The 16989-nt window shown below is 33.4% G+C and overlaps 1 protein-coding gene across 1 annotated transcript in view; it reads left to right on the top strand.

The window, feature by feature from the left end:
- Nucleotides 1-16989, top strand: part of PCDH15 (protocadherin related 15) — a 789434-nt gene that overhangs the window by 737018 nt on the left and 35427 nt on the right. Inside the window, exons 29-30 of the mRNA XM_053663991.1 lie at nt 3930-4106; nt 9636-9854. Coding sequence (XP_053519966.1) covers nt 3930-4106; nt 9636-9854 — 396 coding nt within the window. The remainder of the gene's footprint in view (nt 1-3929; nt 4107-9635; nt 9855-16989) is intronic.

Genomic DNA, 16989 nt, shown 5'->3' with positions numbered 1-16989 from the left:
ATTCTCAACATAGTGGCCAGGGTGCTTCTTTTAAATGTCAGGTAAAGCATATTTCTTCAATGTTTAAAATTTAGCGGTGCATCCTTGCTTTACTCAGAACAAAAGGCAGTGTCTGGTAATCCTGAAGTCCCCATGTGACTGACCCCCCAACCTTCTCTGCTCCAGCCGCATGCTTCTGCCTCAGGCTCTTGCAGAGCAGCAAGCAATCTCTTCCTCCCAGGTTATTTACATTACTCGTTGTCTCCTGAAAGATTGCTTAAATATCAACTTCTCAATCACACTTTTCCTGAATACTCTGACTGATTTTATTACTTTATTATTTTGATAGTCTTGCTTGATGAGAAGGCAAGTTCTATAATGTCAGATTATCTTTGTTCTGTTCACTGATATATTCTGTCCAGAACAGTGCCTGCTCCGAGATGTGCATTCAGTAAATAGTTGTTCAATGAATGAATGAATGAAAAGTTGACACATACTTACCTAAGTTTTGCTATAATTTTATTAGAAAGCTACGAGTCCAACTTAATTTTCTACATTTCTAAACTCTGAAAATAGAGATTTATAGAGTTTCTTGTCTCAAGAAGTTGAGGAGCAAGAAATAATGAGTTAAATAATTTCTTAAAATATGACCACATTGCTTTATTTTGTACATTGTAAGAAATTCAAGTAACATAATGTATAGATAAAAGATTTTATGTTTTATAGTGAACTCAAAATCATACTACCCAGACTTAAGTATAATTGACTTTACATAACTATTGTTATAGATGTAGCCCTCAATGATCTGTATGATATAGATATTACAGATCAGAGAAAAATCATTGTGGATCTCTTTCTCTTTCTATGTAAAATATAAATACATTAATATATAATATAAGTTTTATTTAATATATAATATATTAATGTATTTTAAATATATTATTATTATAGAACTTTTTAATTAATAAAAGGCTTTAAACAAAAAATATAATAATATAAATTGATGATGAGCAGGTAGCATAGAAACTCTTAGGGCTGGAGAGGTATGTTTATTCTGGGTCCATTTATATGCAACATTCTCATGATATTTGATTTCAAAGTTTATGTATGAATTTTTCTGACATGAATAATAATTGAAAGTAAAATAGGAACACAATGGTGATTTAAACATCATTAATTTATGTGAGTCAATTCAAGGTCAGTGGCTGTTGAGCTGTATTTTCTAAAATATCTGAAAAAATATATTTAGGAAGCAATGATCTTCCTATCTATATACATATGAAGATCAAGGGCTAAACATCCATTTTCAATAAATATGTATACATATATGTATATATATAATGTAATCTATATGCATATATACATAATGTGTATATATATATGTGTGTGTATGTAGTGGAGAGATAAACATTGTAGAATTGCTTAGGTATACAGATATAGATACTAAGTGAAAATTTGTTACAAAATATCTTCTCATTTTAAAAATATTAAATTTAGTTTCATAGGTATTTATCTGAATAAGATGGAAGGAACTCAAACTTGAACACATTTCTCTTTATCATAAGACATATTTCATCCAAAAAAGATCTCTATGCATTTCAGGGGGAAAAAAACGTTCAGAGAGAAGATAGTTACATGTTTTAAATTACATAAATGATATTTAGAGTTCATTAATTTTTTATTCCTGCTACCATCAACCAATTAACATAATTATATTTCATTCCATATGTACATTTATAGTCTCATATGATTCTACATTATTGCACAGAATTAATAGAAAAAGACACAAATGAAATAGAAATGTTTCTTCCTCTTAGGAAAACACATAACATATTTACATTTATGAAGGATTTCCATGGGACATATTTAATGAACATGTAAATGCACTGGAGCAGTTATAAACTGTTAAATTACATTAGTAGGACAGATAACCACCTTCTACGATATATTAAATAATATACTCACATTTCTTTGTTTTTTGATTAGTAAACTAATAGTACTAGTGAGAAATGTGCTTCCTTAATAATTCTGCAACTGCACTAAATGTCTTGAATGAGTTAAAAACAAAATAGAAGACAGTGCAAAATGTAGGCCAAATTATTAATAGTAATACTAATACTACTTATAATATTTTAATGAAGTTACTACATGCTAAAGTCAGTGCAAAAATTTCTTTGTTCATTTAATGCAATCCCATGCAGTAGATGGTTTCTTCCCATCTACAATCCCATGCATTAGATGGTTCCTTCATTTTTTTAGTTAAGGGAACTGAGACTTTAAAAGTTTAAGATTACTTGCCTAAGGTTATGCTGTTGATAAGTAAAGAAGTTGAAAATTGAAGTTAGAACTTTGTGTTTTTTACCATAAATTGTTGTGCCTCCTACAAATTGTCAAGAGTATGTATGTGGTTTGACTATGAGCCCTCTCTTATTTTTAATACCAAAACACAGGCTGGATGATGTTAGACTAGTTTGTTTCACAATACAGGCACTCCCTTCAGATTCCCAGGAAGGCTGCATTCAACTCCTAACTAGTATTTGACCTGTGGATTTACTCCTCCTGCTCTTTTGCACATCTTCTTTTGCTTATTCTTCAGTAATAATCTCATCAAAGAGATTCTGTAATGCAGACAGACCAGCAGGCATAAGGTGGTGAGAGAAAAGGGAAAGAATGACCAGTACATCAACAGGAGAGCCTTCAACTATGCTGGTTTATACAATGATGCTGGTGTATACAACGATGCTGGTTTGTTTAAGCAAACAAAACACTTTGCTATCATTGGCAATGTCCTCTGTCATGCATACCTTAGACTTGTGTTAAGTGGTACAGCCACTTCTTCCAAGGATTAGCATCCTGTCGTTGCTTTAACAAGGGCAGATCAAGCACACATATGACTCTTAAGACAGCATTATTGATGGAGCGGAAAGCAGGTCAATTTCAGCAGCTGAAGTCAGTTATTTTCTGACATATGAACAGAATTCAGAATATCCCCTCCTTACCCTAAAGTGCCTTAGAGCATGAACTCCAGAAGGAGCACTGAATCTACAGATATATTTTAAAATATTTGTCATGCATAGTTATTAAAATTAATTAAACTTAATTGTATGTCTATAAATATTTAAAATATGCATCTAGTGCTAATCTCGGATTAACAATATAAAGTTTTTAATAGGGAAAAGAACATTAAGGAAATTGCTACTTATAGCAATGTAGAAAACAAATACTTATATGGCAATAATTTGTACTTTCAATGAACACAAGTTATGTCATTTGATTAATATTTGCACTTTTAGCAATTAACCTATAGATTAACAATGTTTTCTGTCTTTTCTATATATCTGTTAGTTATTTGCATTTAGCTGTTGTTGTATTCACCTAAACAGCTTCTGACATTTTCATGCAATATTTTTATCTTAAACTGGTAAACCTACTGTAGCAAAATATCTCTACATTGTCTCATTGCTATAATCCTGTAAGGATCTTTACACCACCAGGAAAACAGGTATTCTAGTCCTGCACCTTGGCATATAACTACATGCTCTGTATCACAAAACCTTATGGGAAGTGAAATTTATAACACTAACATACAACCTCAGGATTCTAAGACCTGATGGCTCTTATGTAGCATAGACAGCTTTGTCTGCACAGCATGGTAGGCATTTCCCATGAGCCATGTAAAGGCTCAAATGGTATCACAAATTGAAAAAAGTCAAGACTTAACTAGGACGTGGTTAGTGACCTCTTTCTACCTTATTCAACTTCTAGTACCATTGAGAGTTAAATGCTGAAACAATATAATTTTTTCAAAGGTTCATGTTCCATAAACATTAGCAAAAAAAACAGGCTGTCATCATTTTTCATTGACTAAATGTCATTTCAAGTTAAGAGTGACTCCCCCCACCCCAGAAAGGCTGTCAGGGTATCATGTGTGTACACTGTTCCATTTACAGGATTTTGGATCACTACGTTCAGGAGCAAATTCCTGGTTCCAAAGTGGTGGTGGAGTCCATTGGTGCTCGGCGGCATGGGGATGCCTTTTCTCTGGAGGATTACACCAAGTGCGACTTGATGGTCTATGCAATCGACCCCCAAACCAACAGAGCCATCGACAGAAATGAGCTTTTTAAGTAAGTCCTTTTATTGTCAGTAATGGCTTTCTGGTACAATATCACCCATAGATAATGAATACTTAATGTTTCAAACCCACCAAATTGTTGTTGAAAATGAGGTGTAAGCAAAAATACTCTAAGAGAAAATACCTAGGGTCCACACGCCTAAAAGTTTTCAGGTCTGAGTGTGGAGTAGAATGACTTCAGAGGGTCTTTTCACTTTTTGGTGTCAGGTGGTCTGTTACACTTAAGAATAAGTAGCAGTTTATCCAGATCAGCTCATCTCTGCTCCTGCTCCTGCTTCAAGGCCCTCAATATTTGAGAGGAAAATACAGATTCCTTCTTAAAGAGGCAATTTGCCTTCAACGATGTCCTTAGGTTTAAATTTTAGGAACAAATTTTGCTTTTTTTCAAGGTCTTATTAAATCACAAAAAATTAGTATCTGGTTTTTCCCTTGACTTGGGGTAGGGACTTAATCATTGTCATCTAAGGCCATACCCTATTCTATCCTTGCATGATTTGAATATTTTAGTTATGAATATTCTTAAAAATAAAGAAAATACAGAATCTTAAACAAAACACTATTACATATTGTCCCTTGGTAGTTATTCCAGAAGGTTAGTACTTTTTTTTAATGTTAGTTTCTGCTTTAATCTAGCGACACCTAGTGTTGAACAGATTCTTGGAGTGCAATTCTTACCCAAACTGAAACACATTTTTAGTTGAAACATATGTTTTGATACATAACCATAAGTATATGTTCACATATTTATAGGTCTGTGTGTACATGAATTCACACATATTTTGCAAAATCCATAATTTCAAATTTATTTTTGTCTATATATACTAAATAGTATATGTGAGTGCATTTATTTAGTAAATGTCTATCCATTTATTTATTAAAATGCTTAAATTTAAAAATTAAGTTTGTATTCAATCACTATTTTATTGTTTTAAAAATAGGACCAATAAAACTCTGTTGATGAACAGATTTAAAGTAAACTACATTTAGAACAGATTATATTACTATAAAATAAAACTTACTTATTTTTTTAAAAAAGAACATAGTGTTAGTTTGTATACCTTTCTTATATATGCCCAGTCTGTTTAACAATAGTCTGTTCAGATGGTAAATGAGAGATGAAGAAAGTAAATATTGTATATTCTACAAGCTGTGTTTAAAATATAGTGTTTAAAAACATACACACTTCAAAATATAATGACCATCAAGCTCTGATAAACCTTCTATCAACTTCCTAAATCCAGAGAAAAAAATCTTTAAATTTAGAATATTAAAAATTCAAATAACGGGAAAACTAAGAATTAGAATCTGGTTAAAATAATCTAGAATTGTACATAGGACGTCACTATAAGAAGTCAGGTCTACCCCTGACTTGTTTTATTAGGCCAAACAACCTTATCTAAGTGGAAAGTATGTGGGCAGGTGTGTTAACCATTGTCCATTCTGTAAAGCAGTTGTAGAGGGCCCAGGAAACAGGCAGCTGCGCCTCTACTGGTTAGGTGTGGGTTCCTGCTACACTCTCCTGCTCACACTCCCTTTTATTTCTATATTAAGAAACAGAAACATAGAAATTAATATAGAAATTTCTATATTAATATGTAAAATGCAGGGTGGACTGTTGGTGAACACAACTCTACTTTGAAAGTTGGGTCCCACACAAGTAAATAGAGAAGGAATACGTGTTGGCATGTGTTCTATCAGTTGACTGACTCAGAAGACACGGAATTTGGTTTAGGAGTTAGTCTCATCACAGGAAAACAGATCAGTAATCAGTTGATGTTGGCTAGATACAGGGATGGGATCTGTTTGCCCCACCCTTAGGCTTAACTGTTTTCAAGCAGCAACTAAGTAAACTGGATGAAAATAAAGAGAAGATCACATTTCTCCATGATGTTGAATTTTACAGATCTATTTTCTTTCTGGAATAAGTAAGCAGGAGGGAAAATGGGATCAGTAATACTGAAAAACAAAACAAAGCAAATAACATACTGAATAACTCAGGGTAGACTATATATCTCTGGAAATATTCTTCTACTGAAACTATTGGAAAGAGTTTAACCTTTCAGTGGAAAGCAAGACGGTATGAGATTGTGAAATGGTGTATGTGTTTTACATGCTTTGAACCCTTCCCCCTATTTATGGTAGAATTGCGAAGAGAAAATTGGCCTTCTGCAATGTGCTGGTGGCAAGTTCTTTTGTAAGTTTAAAGCAAAAAAAAAATTGGAGAATGCCCTTCCTCTGCTTTCATTGACTGGATATGGGTTAGTTAGCACACATTCCAGAGAGAACCAATTAAATTATTTCTTCAAAGACTGATACAGTTGTTAGAAGATATCAGAATTCTTAAATTCTTAGTCCTGAAATCAGGAAGAATATGTAAAACGCATTGAAAATCTTGATTCAACCCTGCCTGAGAAAAGAAATCATGTGAAAAATAAATTGGCAGCATGAAGGGTATATATGAGAAGCTCATAGCATATTAACACAAAGATAAAAACATATACATAAATCATGAAAGAGATCTAAATATGTTTAGAAGTTAATTAAGATACAACCTGATAACTACAGGTATCCTTGAGGTAAAAATTGTAGTAGTTATCACAGAAATAAAAACTGAAGACAGAACTAAAAGATTTTATTAGATTACAGGCAAAATCACTGAAAAGGTACTCATATGTCCTTGAAAAGTATCTGCATATATTTTGAAGCCATTGAAACAGAAATAAAAATGACTTAATTATAAAGAAAAAAAATTAGATAAGCCTTATACCTCCTATCTGCATGTAAAATGTCAAGGGTAATGAAATTAAATTTATAAATTTTTAAGAAAAAGTATTATAATTCAATAATTTTTTACCTAGGCAAGTTATTTTGCATATATAAAGATATATATATGTATATTCTAGATCAGTTATGGGTTCTACAATGATCAATTCTTCTAGTCAACAATGACAAAATTTACCTAAATAGGTAAATAAACCAAAATAAATATCTAAAAAACATGTACATGTTGTGGTATAAAAAGGTTAGCAAGTCTTCTTTTAGGTGACTTTAGAAATCAAATAGATTAGAGATCTTTCAAAAGGATTTTTCAGAATAGGGATAAAATTTTTTCTGCAATTAATTATCTTATTCTACTTCTGATCCTTCCCAGTTTCTAATAAATTTAGTATTTCTTGTGAGATAACTAAATCTATACTTCATTTGAAGTTTATTAATTTCTCCAATAAAAATTTTAAACAAAAAGTGTTATCATTTCATTCTACTCTAGTACTTTGAACAATGTTTAAATCTTCATTGTTATATTTTTAATATGTCTAAAAATAACCTTGGAAAATTGCTTTAAAAAGTATATTTTTATCTAAAAAAGCATATTTGTAAAAAAAACTTAATTGCCTTATGCTATAGTGAAGAAACTTAAGTTCAAGCCTGGGTTTCCGCCAGGTCTGCAGTGGGGGCGTATGAGAGGCAACCAATCAGTGTTTCTCTCACACATTGATGTTTAGCTCCCTCTTTCTCTCCTTTCCTCTCTCTAAAAATAAATAAAAAATAAATTTAAAATAAGCAAAACTTTGTGTAGCTTAAAACTAAAATTTAATTATCTAAGCCATTAAGTTTCTTACACATGAAAAGTAATAAACTACCCTATAGAATTCATATCCGATTATCAGCCATCTTTTAATTTTTTTCCTATATGGAAACTCTATAAACAATTTATTAATTGAATTTTACATCAGCATAATCACTCAGAAAATTAGAATAAAATGTGTCGAAGAGGCATAAAGTAGAGTGTAAAATGCAAAGTTTAACATCTTTGTTTATTAAGGGTGAAATGTGGGGCCATTTTCATTTTCTCTTTCACATTTCTGTGTGTTTTTCACATTTTAAACTGAAGTATGGTATTTTTATATTCAAATATATTTTTAAAATAACATTTTCACTTTGCATATGCTATATGATCACAAGTAAATGAAATATTAATAGTAAAAGAAAAAAAGAATAACATTAGACTTTAGCATATCACAATGTTAAAATATTAGCAGTGGTTATCTTTGCATTGTGGGCCTATGGAGAATTTTGCTTTTTCAAATAATTTTGTGTTTTCCAATGTTCTATAGTAAGATATTTGACTTCTATAAATTAAAATCTGAAAAATTCAAAACAGAAAAATATCTAAGACATGTCATAGTTTTATGGTATTAAGACACTAATGTTGCATTAATGTTGAGGATTTGTAAGGGAATTTTCAAATGTTTTATAGAAATTTTGGGGCAAAAGAAGTTTTTTTTTATTATTATTAAATTAGTTATTTTCTTTATTTTTAAAGATTTTATTTATTTATCTTTAGAGGGGAAGGGAAGGAGAGAGGGAGAGAAATATCAATGTATGGTTGCCTTTCCTGCATCCCCTGCTGGGAACTGGCCTGCAACCTAGGCATGTGCCCTGACTGGGAATCAAACCTCGATTGTCTGGTTCGCAGGCCCGCACTCAATCCACTGAGCTACACCAGCCAGGGCAGAAGTTTTTAATCAGAGTCTAAAATATGTAACATTACTCAATGTAACACATTTAAGTACTAAGTTTTTCTTAAATCTCCTTTCAATACAATGCCCATAGTTGGAATTACACTCAGAGGAAGGGTTTGCTAGAATTACTGGATTAAATTGAATACTATCTCTTGTCATTTTGATTACACTCACTTACTACCTGCATTATTTATTTTTTTTCTCTCTAAGCACAAAATGCCTTTTAATTTGTTCACTATTTTGCCCATAAGCTATTGTTTTATTTTGAATTTGAGAGTATTGCTATTCAAGATGGTGTGTGGGACACAAATATGTTTGAGTCTGAAGGCTTGAGTTGCTGTCTCAGATTTGTTTTGGTAACTGTCTGGCTTTGTGGCCTGCAGTAAATTGATGTTATAATGTTCTATTTTCCAGGGTTATTTTGAGGACTTAAGGAGATAAAATTCAGGAATGCTATTTTAAATTATGCTATAAAATTGAGAATATATTTTATTCCCCTTGAATAACATAATAATGTTACTAATCTCAACATAGTGATAGTAAGTTCAATGATATTGATAATTACTTTTCCCAGGCCTGTAAGCATACTAAGACTCATTGTTATTAATATTTTGATGAATATATAGATATGTAATTACTCTTCTTACTATTCTTGCTTTTTTTTTTTTTTTTTTTTTTTGGGGAAAGAGGGAAATGAGGGGGGGGGGTTTGGAGTTCGTGGACGGAGGGCATGGGGGGGTGGTGCTGTGCCTTGAGTGGGAAAGAGCGACATCTGCTGATCCGGCGTTTAAACCCTGGCTGCCCCGGTCTTATCTCGCTTTTAATTTATTTTTTAATTGTTGTTCAATTAGTTTTTTTGCCTGCTCTTGCTTTTATATTTGCTCTTTTAAAGTAATAAACTCATCTGAGTTTATGTTTCAATTAAATTATAAAATAGTATAAAATACTTTATCTTTAAAAAGCCTTTTTCTATTAATATTTATTTTATTACAATAAAGATTTTTGGATGGCAAACTGCTCGATATCAATAAGGACTTTCAGCCGCATTATGGGGAAGGAGGTCGCATCCTGCAGATCCGGACTCCACAGGCAGTGACCAGCATTAAAAAACGAGGAGAAAGTCTAGGCTACACAGAAGGGGCTCTGCTGGCTCTGGCCTTCATCATTATCATCTGCTGTATTCCTGCTGTCTTGGTGGTTTTGGTCAGCTACAGACAGTAAGTATTCATACATGCTAAATGTGGATAGTTCCTCAAGAAGGTGTTATGGAAAAAACATCTCTGGTAACATGGCTTTGTAGTTGTAAAATATCAATGGTGCAACCTTTCAGGAATTGTTGTATCTCTCCTATACCAAATGACCTTCCTGTAAGGGAAAACAAGGTAAACTTCCAACACACTTTTCACAGGTTGTTCAGTGTTTCCAAGCTCTTAATATATTCTCATCCATAGGAATAGTTGGTTAGCTGCCATGTCTTTGTTTATGCTCTGCATTAGGATAAGAACCTTGGGAGAGAACGTAATAGGTCTCCTGGGGAAAAGGCAGTGAAATGGCAAGCAGACACTCATTTCAGCCAGTTCCAAAGGAAGCCAAATTACATTGTCACAACAGGTTTTTATCCATGATGTAACATTTACCTCTGTGCAGATGATCAGTGTTGGCAAAATCATTTAAAAATTACAACACATCCTATGTAATTTTCCATGTGGTTCCTTTCTTTCTGGGTAGCCTTTATAGAACCTATGCTGTAACACCTAACAGTATATATTGGCTGTATAAGCCAAGGTTTTTCTAGTTCCTACAGTCAAATGTATCCATTTAAAATACCTATATTTTTCTTAGTTAGGCCCTTCAAAGTAGTCATGTAATTTTACCCAATTTAAACATATATATTTGAAATAGGCTAGCTAGCTATTTGTATCTGACACTACATATAGGGGATCATTGTGATAAAGGCTTACACATTTTATCCCTGACAATGACTGATGAGAATATTTGGGACTAGGTTAAGAAGAGAGGTAGGCATAAAGTGCCACAAAATGGAACTAGATAGCAAATAAGAGTAATAAATAATATAAAATGTTGTTATAATGAACATTAAGAAATAATAGTAGAGCTGCTATCATTATTTAAAATATCTACAAGGATATTTCTTATATATTATTTTACCAATGTCTTTGTTCTCTAAAGTTGAGAATTGGCTTTTGAATTAAATAAGGTAAGGTTATTCCAGTCTGAAAGCTAAAAAGTATGCTCTGTATCAAGATGCTATAAAAATATTTTCTATCACAAAATGAATGTGAAGTTGCAAATAGCCTGCATAACATTTGGGTTGATATACTGGAGTTTCATGTATCCTTAACAAATGAATAGCTGTGCCAAATTAAGGGCCTATGAAAAAACTCAATACTGGACAAAAGGTTTTAAATTATTAAACTATTAACCCAATATAAATTATCCATGTTAAATATAATTTGTATAACAGTTATCCTTTTTATTCAACTATTTCCAAAGGAGTTTTATTGTATTCTGCTAGCAATAATATCAATGAGAAAACTTTTATTTGACACACAGTATAGTGATCAAAAATGATATTAAGCCCTGGCTGGTATAGCTCAGTGGATTGAGCGCGGGCCAACGAACCATATGATCGTGGTTCGATTCCCAGTCAGGGCATATGCCTGGGTTGCAGGCCAGTTCCCAGCAGGGGACACATGAGAGGCAACCATACATTGATGTGTCTCTCTTTCTTTCCTTCCCTTCCTCTCTAAAATAAATAAATAAAATCTTTTAAAAAACGATATTAAACTCAGTAGTATGAAATTTAACAAAAAAATTAAGATGCTTAATATTTAAACATTTATAGATACATTATGTAACTATTTTTACTTCAGTGATCAGCTGAACAACTGCATTAATTTTAGTTGTTGCTCTTTATAGATTAACAGAATTAAACCAAATGAGTTTTGCTCTGCTCACATTTCAAAGTAAAATTCTATTTTTAAAAGTCCAACTTTTGTACCTTCATATTCTGCTTGTAAATAAAATTGGAATGAATTTTTTAACATTAAGGTGTGTCTTTAAAATTTGTAATGCATAGGAAAACCAAGAAGCAAATATGAAAATAGTCACTCATTAATTTATTTTCATTTTATTTTTTAAAGGTTTTGTTTATTTTTAGAGAGAAAGGAAGGGAGGGAGGAAGAAAAGGAGAGAAATGTCAATGTGCAAGAGAAACACTGATTGGTTGCCTGTCCCATCTCCCAAGCCACCCAACCTGCCAACAGTGCCTTTTTTTTTTCCCCCCCACCCCCCCACCCACAACATTTTCTTTTAATTCCGCCCCCCACCCTATTTTTTTTTTTTTTTTTGTTTCTAATCCCCTTCCCCCCTCTTTGGCCACTTTCTTGTTTAATTTTTATGATTAAATTATATGGTCCTTAACTTTTTATGACTAAATTGTTTCTCTTAGCTTGATATTTTCAGGGTCCATCCAAATGGCACTATGTCTTATGATTGAGTAGTATTCCATTGTAGATATATACCACTTATTTTTTATCCAATCATATACTGAAGGACACCCTTGTTTTTTCCATGTCTAGGGCACCAAGAATAATGTTGCAATGAACATAGGGATGCATATATCTTTGCAAATAAATGTTTTAAAATTTTGGGGGTAGATACCCAAAAGACAGATTGCTGGGTCATATGATAACTCTATTCTTAATTTTTTGAGGAACCACTCTATGTTTTCTTCAGTGGCTGTACAAGTTCTCATTCCCTCCAGCAGTGAATGAGGGTCCATTTTTCTTCACAACCTCTCCAATACTTGTTATTATTGTCTAGTTGATAATAGCCATTCTAACAGGTGTGAGTTGGTGTCTTATTGTAGTTTTCATTCCCATTTCCCTAGTAGATAGTGAAGTTGAGCATCTTTTCATGTATCTGTTGGCCACTATTGTGTGTCTTCTTGGGAGAAGTATCTGTTCAGGTCCTTTGCCCATTTTTTATTGGATTGATTGTTTGTTTGGTGTTGAGTTATATGAGTTCTTTATCTATTTTTGGATATTAACCCTTTTTTGGAGCTGTTGTTTGCAAATTTGATTTGGTTGCCTATTTGTTGGTTGCCTATTTGTTTTGTGGGCAGTTTCTGTTGCTATGAAGAAGCTTTTTAGTTTGATATAATAGTCCCATTCGTTAATTTTGCCTTAACTTCCCTTGTTTCAAGGGTCAAATTCATAAAATGTTCTCTATAACCCAAATTGACAGTTTAGTATCTATATTTCCTTCTGTGTAATTTATTGTTTCAAATCTTATACTTGGGTCTTTGATCCATTTTGAATTAATTTTTGTACATGGGGACAAACTCTAGTCTAGCTTAATTCTTTTGCATGTGGCTTTCCAATTTTCACAGCACATTTACTGAAGAGGCTTTCTCTTCTCCATTGCATGTTTTTGGCTCCTTTTGTTATTCTTTTTTAATTCCTTAGGTTGTTTTGTTGATATATTTCTTGTTTCTTGAGATAGGGCTGTAATGATTTAAATTCCCCTCTAGTTACTGCTTTTGCTGCATTCCATAACTTTTGATATGCCATATTGTCACCTTCTTCTCTATATGTCTTTTTTATCTCATCTTTTATTTATTTATTGACTGAGTCACTTTTTAGTAGTATGTTATTCAATCTCTGCATGCTTGTGGGTATTTTTACTTCCTTTTTGCAGTTGATCTATAATTTCAAAGTGTGTGGTCAGAGAATATGCTTGGTGTGATTTCAGTCTTGTTAAATTGGCTAGTTTTGTTTCCCAACATATGCTCTATCTGTGAGAATACTCCATATGCACTGGAGAAGAATGTGTAATCTGATGTTATGGGATGAAAGGCTCTGTAAATGTCAATTATGTCCATTTGATCTAATGTGTCACTTAAGACCAATATTCCTTTATATATTTTCTGTTAGGATGATCTATCTAGTGCTATCAGTGAAGTCTTTAGGTCCTCTACTATGATTGTGTTTTTGTCTGTTTCTCTCTTTAGTTCTGGTAGCAGCTGCTTTATATATTTTGGTGCTCCCTGATTGAGTGCATATATATTAAGAAGTGTTATGTTTTCTTGATGTAACATTCCCGTTATCATTATAAAATATCCATCTTTGTCTCTTGTTACCTTTGTTATCTTGAATTCTATTTAGTCAGATATGAGTATGACTATGCCTGCTTTTCTGTAGATAATATTCATTTGGAGAATCATTTCCCACCCTTTTACTGTGAATTTAACTATGTTTTTGCAGCTTAGATGTGTTTCCTGAAGGCAGCATAAGGTTGGGTTTTGTTTTCTGATCCAATCTCCTACTCTGTGCCTTTTTATTGGCAAATCCAGTCTATTTACATTGAGTGTTATTACTGATGTATAAAAAGTTCCAATGACCATTTTATCTTTTGTTTCCTGGTAGCTCTGTACCCACATTGGTTATTTTCCTTTGTGTTTCTGTTTTTTTTTTTTAATGGCATCCAATACCTTTTTCTGTTTCTTCTTTGTTTTATGTTGTATGTCTCAGTTTTGTGTGTGCGTGTGTGTATGGTTATCATTAGATTTATGAAAAAAACATTTCATATATACCATAGTTTTTTTTCTCTTTTGAATGCATCTAATCTACATCTTCCTTTGCAAATTCACATCTTTAACCCCCTCCTCTTTGATGTATTTATTGTCAAAAATTATCCCTATTTATGCTCTAAGTTTGTTGGTGATTCACTCATAGTTTTGTGATGTTTTTGTTCTTGGTTTCAGGTAGAATAACCCCCCTTAAGTATTTCCTGCAGCGGAGGTATTCTGGTGATAAATTCCCTCAGTTGCTATATTTCTGGAAAAGTCTTTGTTTCTCCATCATGTTTAAAGGATAAGTTTGTTGGATATGTATTTCTTGGCTGGTAATTTTTCTCTTACAGTAGTTAAAATATTTAGTTCCACTCTTCTAGCTTATAGAGTTTCTGCTGAGAAGTCCAATGATAACTTAATGGGCTTTCCTTTATAGGTTACTTTCTTCTTTTCCTTGGTTGCCTTGAGAATTTTTTATTGGTCATTAATTTTTCACAAAGTTAATAAAATGTGCATTAGAGAATGACTTTTTGGATTGAGGTAATTAGGTGTTCTCTTTGCTTCTTGTTTTAAAGAGCTAGCTAGCTCTTTCTGTAGGTTTGGGGAGTTCTGTTTGAACAGGCTCTCTGTAACCTTCTTCATCCCTTCTCCACGCCTATTATTCTTATATTAGTTTTTCTGATGAAGTTACATAATTCTTGTGGAGTTCTTTTAATTTTTTTATGCTCAAGTCTCTGTCTCTGCATCATTTCTCAATTTCTATCTTCCATATCACTAATTCTTTTCACCATCTGGTCAGATCTATTTCCTATGCTTGCCAGTTTATTCTTGATCTTTTATTGAGTTCTTCATCCCCAGAATTTATATGTGTGTGTGTGTGTGTGTATAATTTCAGTCTCACTGGTAAAGTACACATTTTGTTCATTGCTCTCGTTTCTCAGTTCATTAAACTGCCTATCTGTGTTTTCTTGCATTTTGTTGAGTTTTTTTAGAACTTCAGTTCTCTGCCACTTAAATCACATAGTTTCATGTCTTTAAGTTTATTTGCTGGAGATTATGTTTTATCTTCCTGCGCTGCCTCATTACTTTGGTTATTTCTGGTACTTGACAGATTTATTCTCTGTCTATGTGTCTATGTATGAGTGGCATTTCTAAAACAGATTGATAAGAAGTCTTTCTGTTATTTTCCAGTGGGTAGCACTTGTGATTACATTTTTAAAGTCTCTCTTGACCTTCTGTGGCTTTTTCAGGTCTCTGCAGGATGGTAGAAAACGGCCTCTGCTCCCTGGAAAGGTGGGCACCTCCCCTGAGATTCTGTTGCCTGGGTTGTAGGGGACCAGCCCTGCAAGGGAACACCAGTAGGGCTCCAAATCAGTGAAATCCCAGTGTTGTCCCTTTGCAGCCAGGCACCACTGGCAGGGCAGCAGTGATGTGTGTGGGTAGGGTAAACTGAGGGAACCCAGCCACCTCTTTGGTTGCTTTGCCCTCTTAGCAAGAGCAACCAGTGGATCTCCCTGGCATCTCCTCCGTCTCCACCTGATTCTGGAATTAGGTGCAGAGTGTGCCCTTTGCTCAGGGAAAAAGTGTTCCTATAGTACCAGTTGTAGGATGTGCAGATATCGTGCTCTGCAACCCTCTGCAGTCTGACACAAAGTGGGAAACCAGGGAAGTTTGTTTCTCTGTCAAGAATGCTGGTTGCCAGACGACTGTGACCATACCTTTGTGCTTCAGGTCATCCGGTTTAGCTGCAGGTAATACTGCCAACTCCTACAGGAATGCTCACAGATCTCTTTGATCTCCTGCCTGAGGGGAGTCCCAACTGAATCCTTACTGTTCCCCTCTCCCTTGGAAGCCCCACAGTGAGCTCCAGGCTTTAAGGCTGCATCTGTGGCTCCTTTGAGCTCTTATCCCTTTCTGCCTCTCCAGTTCCCTTCCACTTGCCCACCTTTCGAAGTTTTCATGTGCAAATCTCTCATACATATTTGTGTTTTGAGCAGGGAATTCTTTGTTCAATTGTAGCTGTTCAAATTGCTGAGACTTCAAGGGAGAGACCAAGAGGATCCATCACGCCACCATTCCTCTGACATCACTCCTTAACTCTCTCTGTTCCTTTAATATTCTTCAAGTACAGTAAACCAAGAAGCTGTTTATAAATATCAGGTTGCTTTTAATATACTATTTCACCTACCCATATTTTAGTAAGGTTTTTCTTATTCTATTTAGTTCATTTATTTGTTTGTCTCCAGCGAACATTTTAACAACTTATATGACTGTAACAGTAATAAATAATAAAGTGTTCACCATTTTCACGTTCTGAATTAAAATAGTTTTTCTACTATGTCATTCAAGTTCTCTCAGAGTATAACCAGTTAATTATTCATGTTTGGGAATAAATAAGATATTAATATATAAATGCAATATGTTTAATGTATTTCTCTCTCTCTCTTTTTTTACTCATTGCTTTCCCAAACAGGTTTAAAGTGTAAGTATAATTACTGATAATTCACTCATGGTTTTATGCACTATGAAAAGGGAAACACCAGATGATACTGTTAAGGTGGTCACCCTGCCCATAACCATGTTTTACTTATCTGTTTTGTATTTGCAATAGGTATATGATTTTTAGTTCAAATTCCTTTGTGGTTTACATATGTAGGATTGAGCTAGTTTTATACAACTGGATACAAGTGGAGGAAATGTGAAAAAGATAGTTTGCTCTGAGGGCTCCTACTCTTTGAGATCTTGGTTTTGAGGAA

Source organism: Artibeus jamaicensis, unplaced genomic scaffold (genome assembly GCF_021234435.1).
Source record: "Artibeus jamaicensis isolate MK-2021 breed Jamaican fruit bat unplaced genomic scaffold, CSHL_Jam_final contig_332, whole genome shotgun sequence".
NCBI classification, from domain to species: Eukaryota; Metazoa; Chordata; class Mammalia; order Chiroptera; family Phyllostomidae; genus Artibeus; species Artibeus jamaicensis.
The sequence above is the reverse complement of the archived record's forward strand: the minus strand, read 5'-3'. Positions and strand labels throughout refer to the sequence as shown.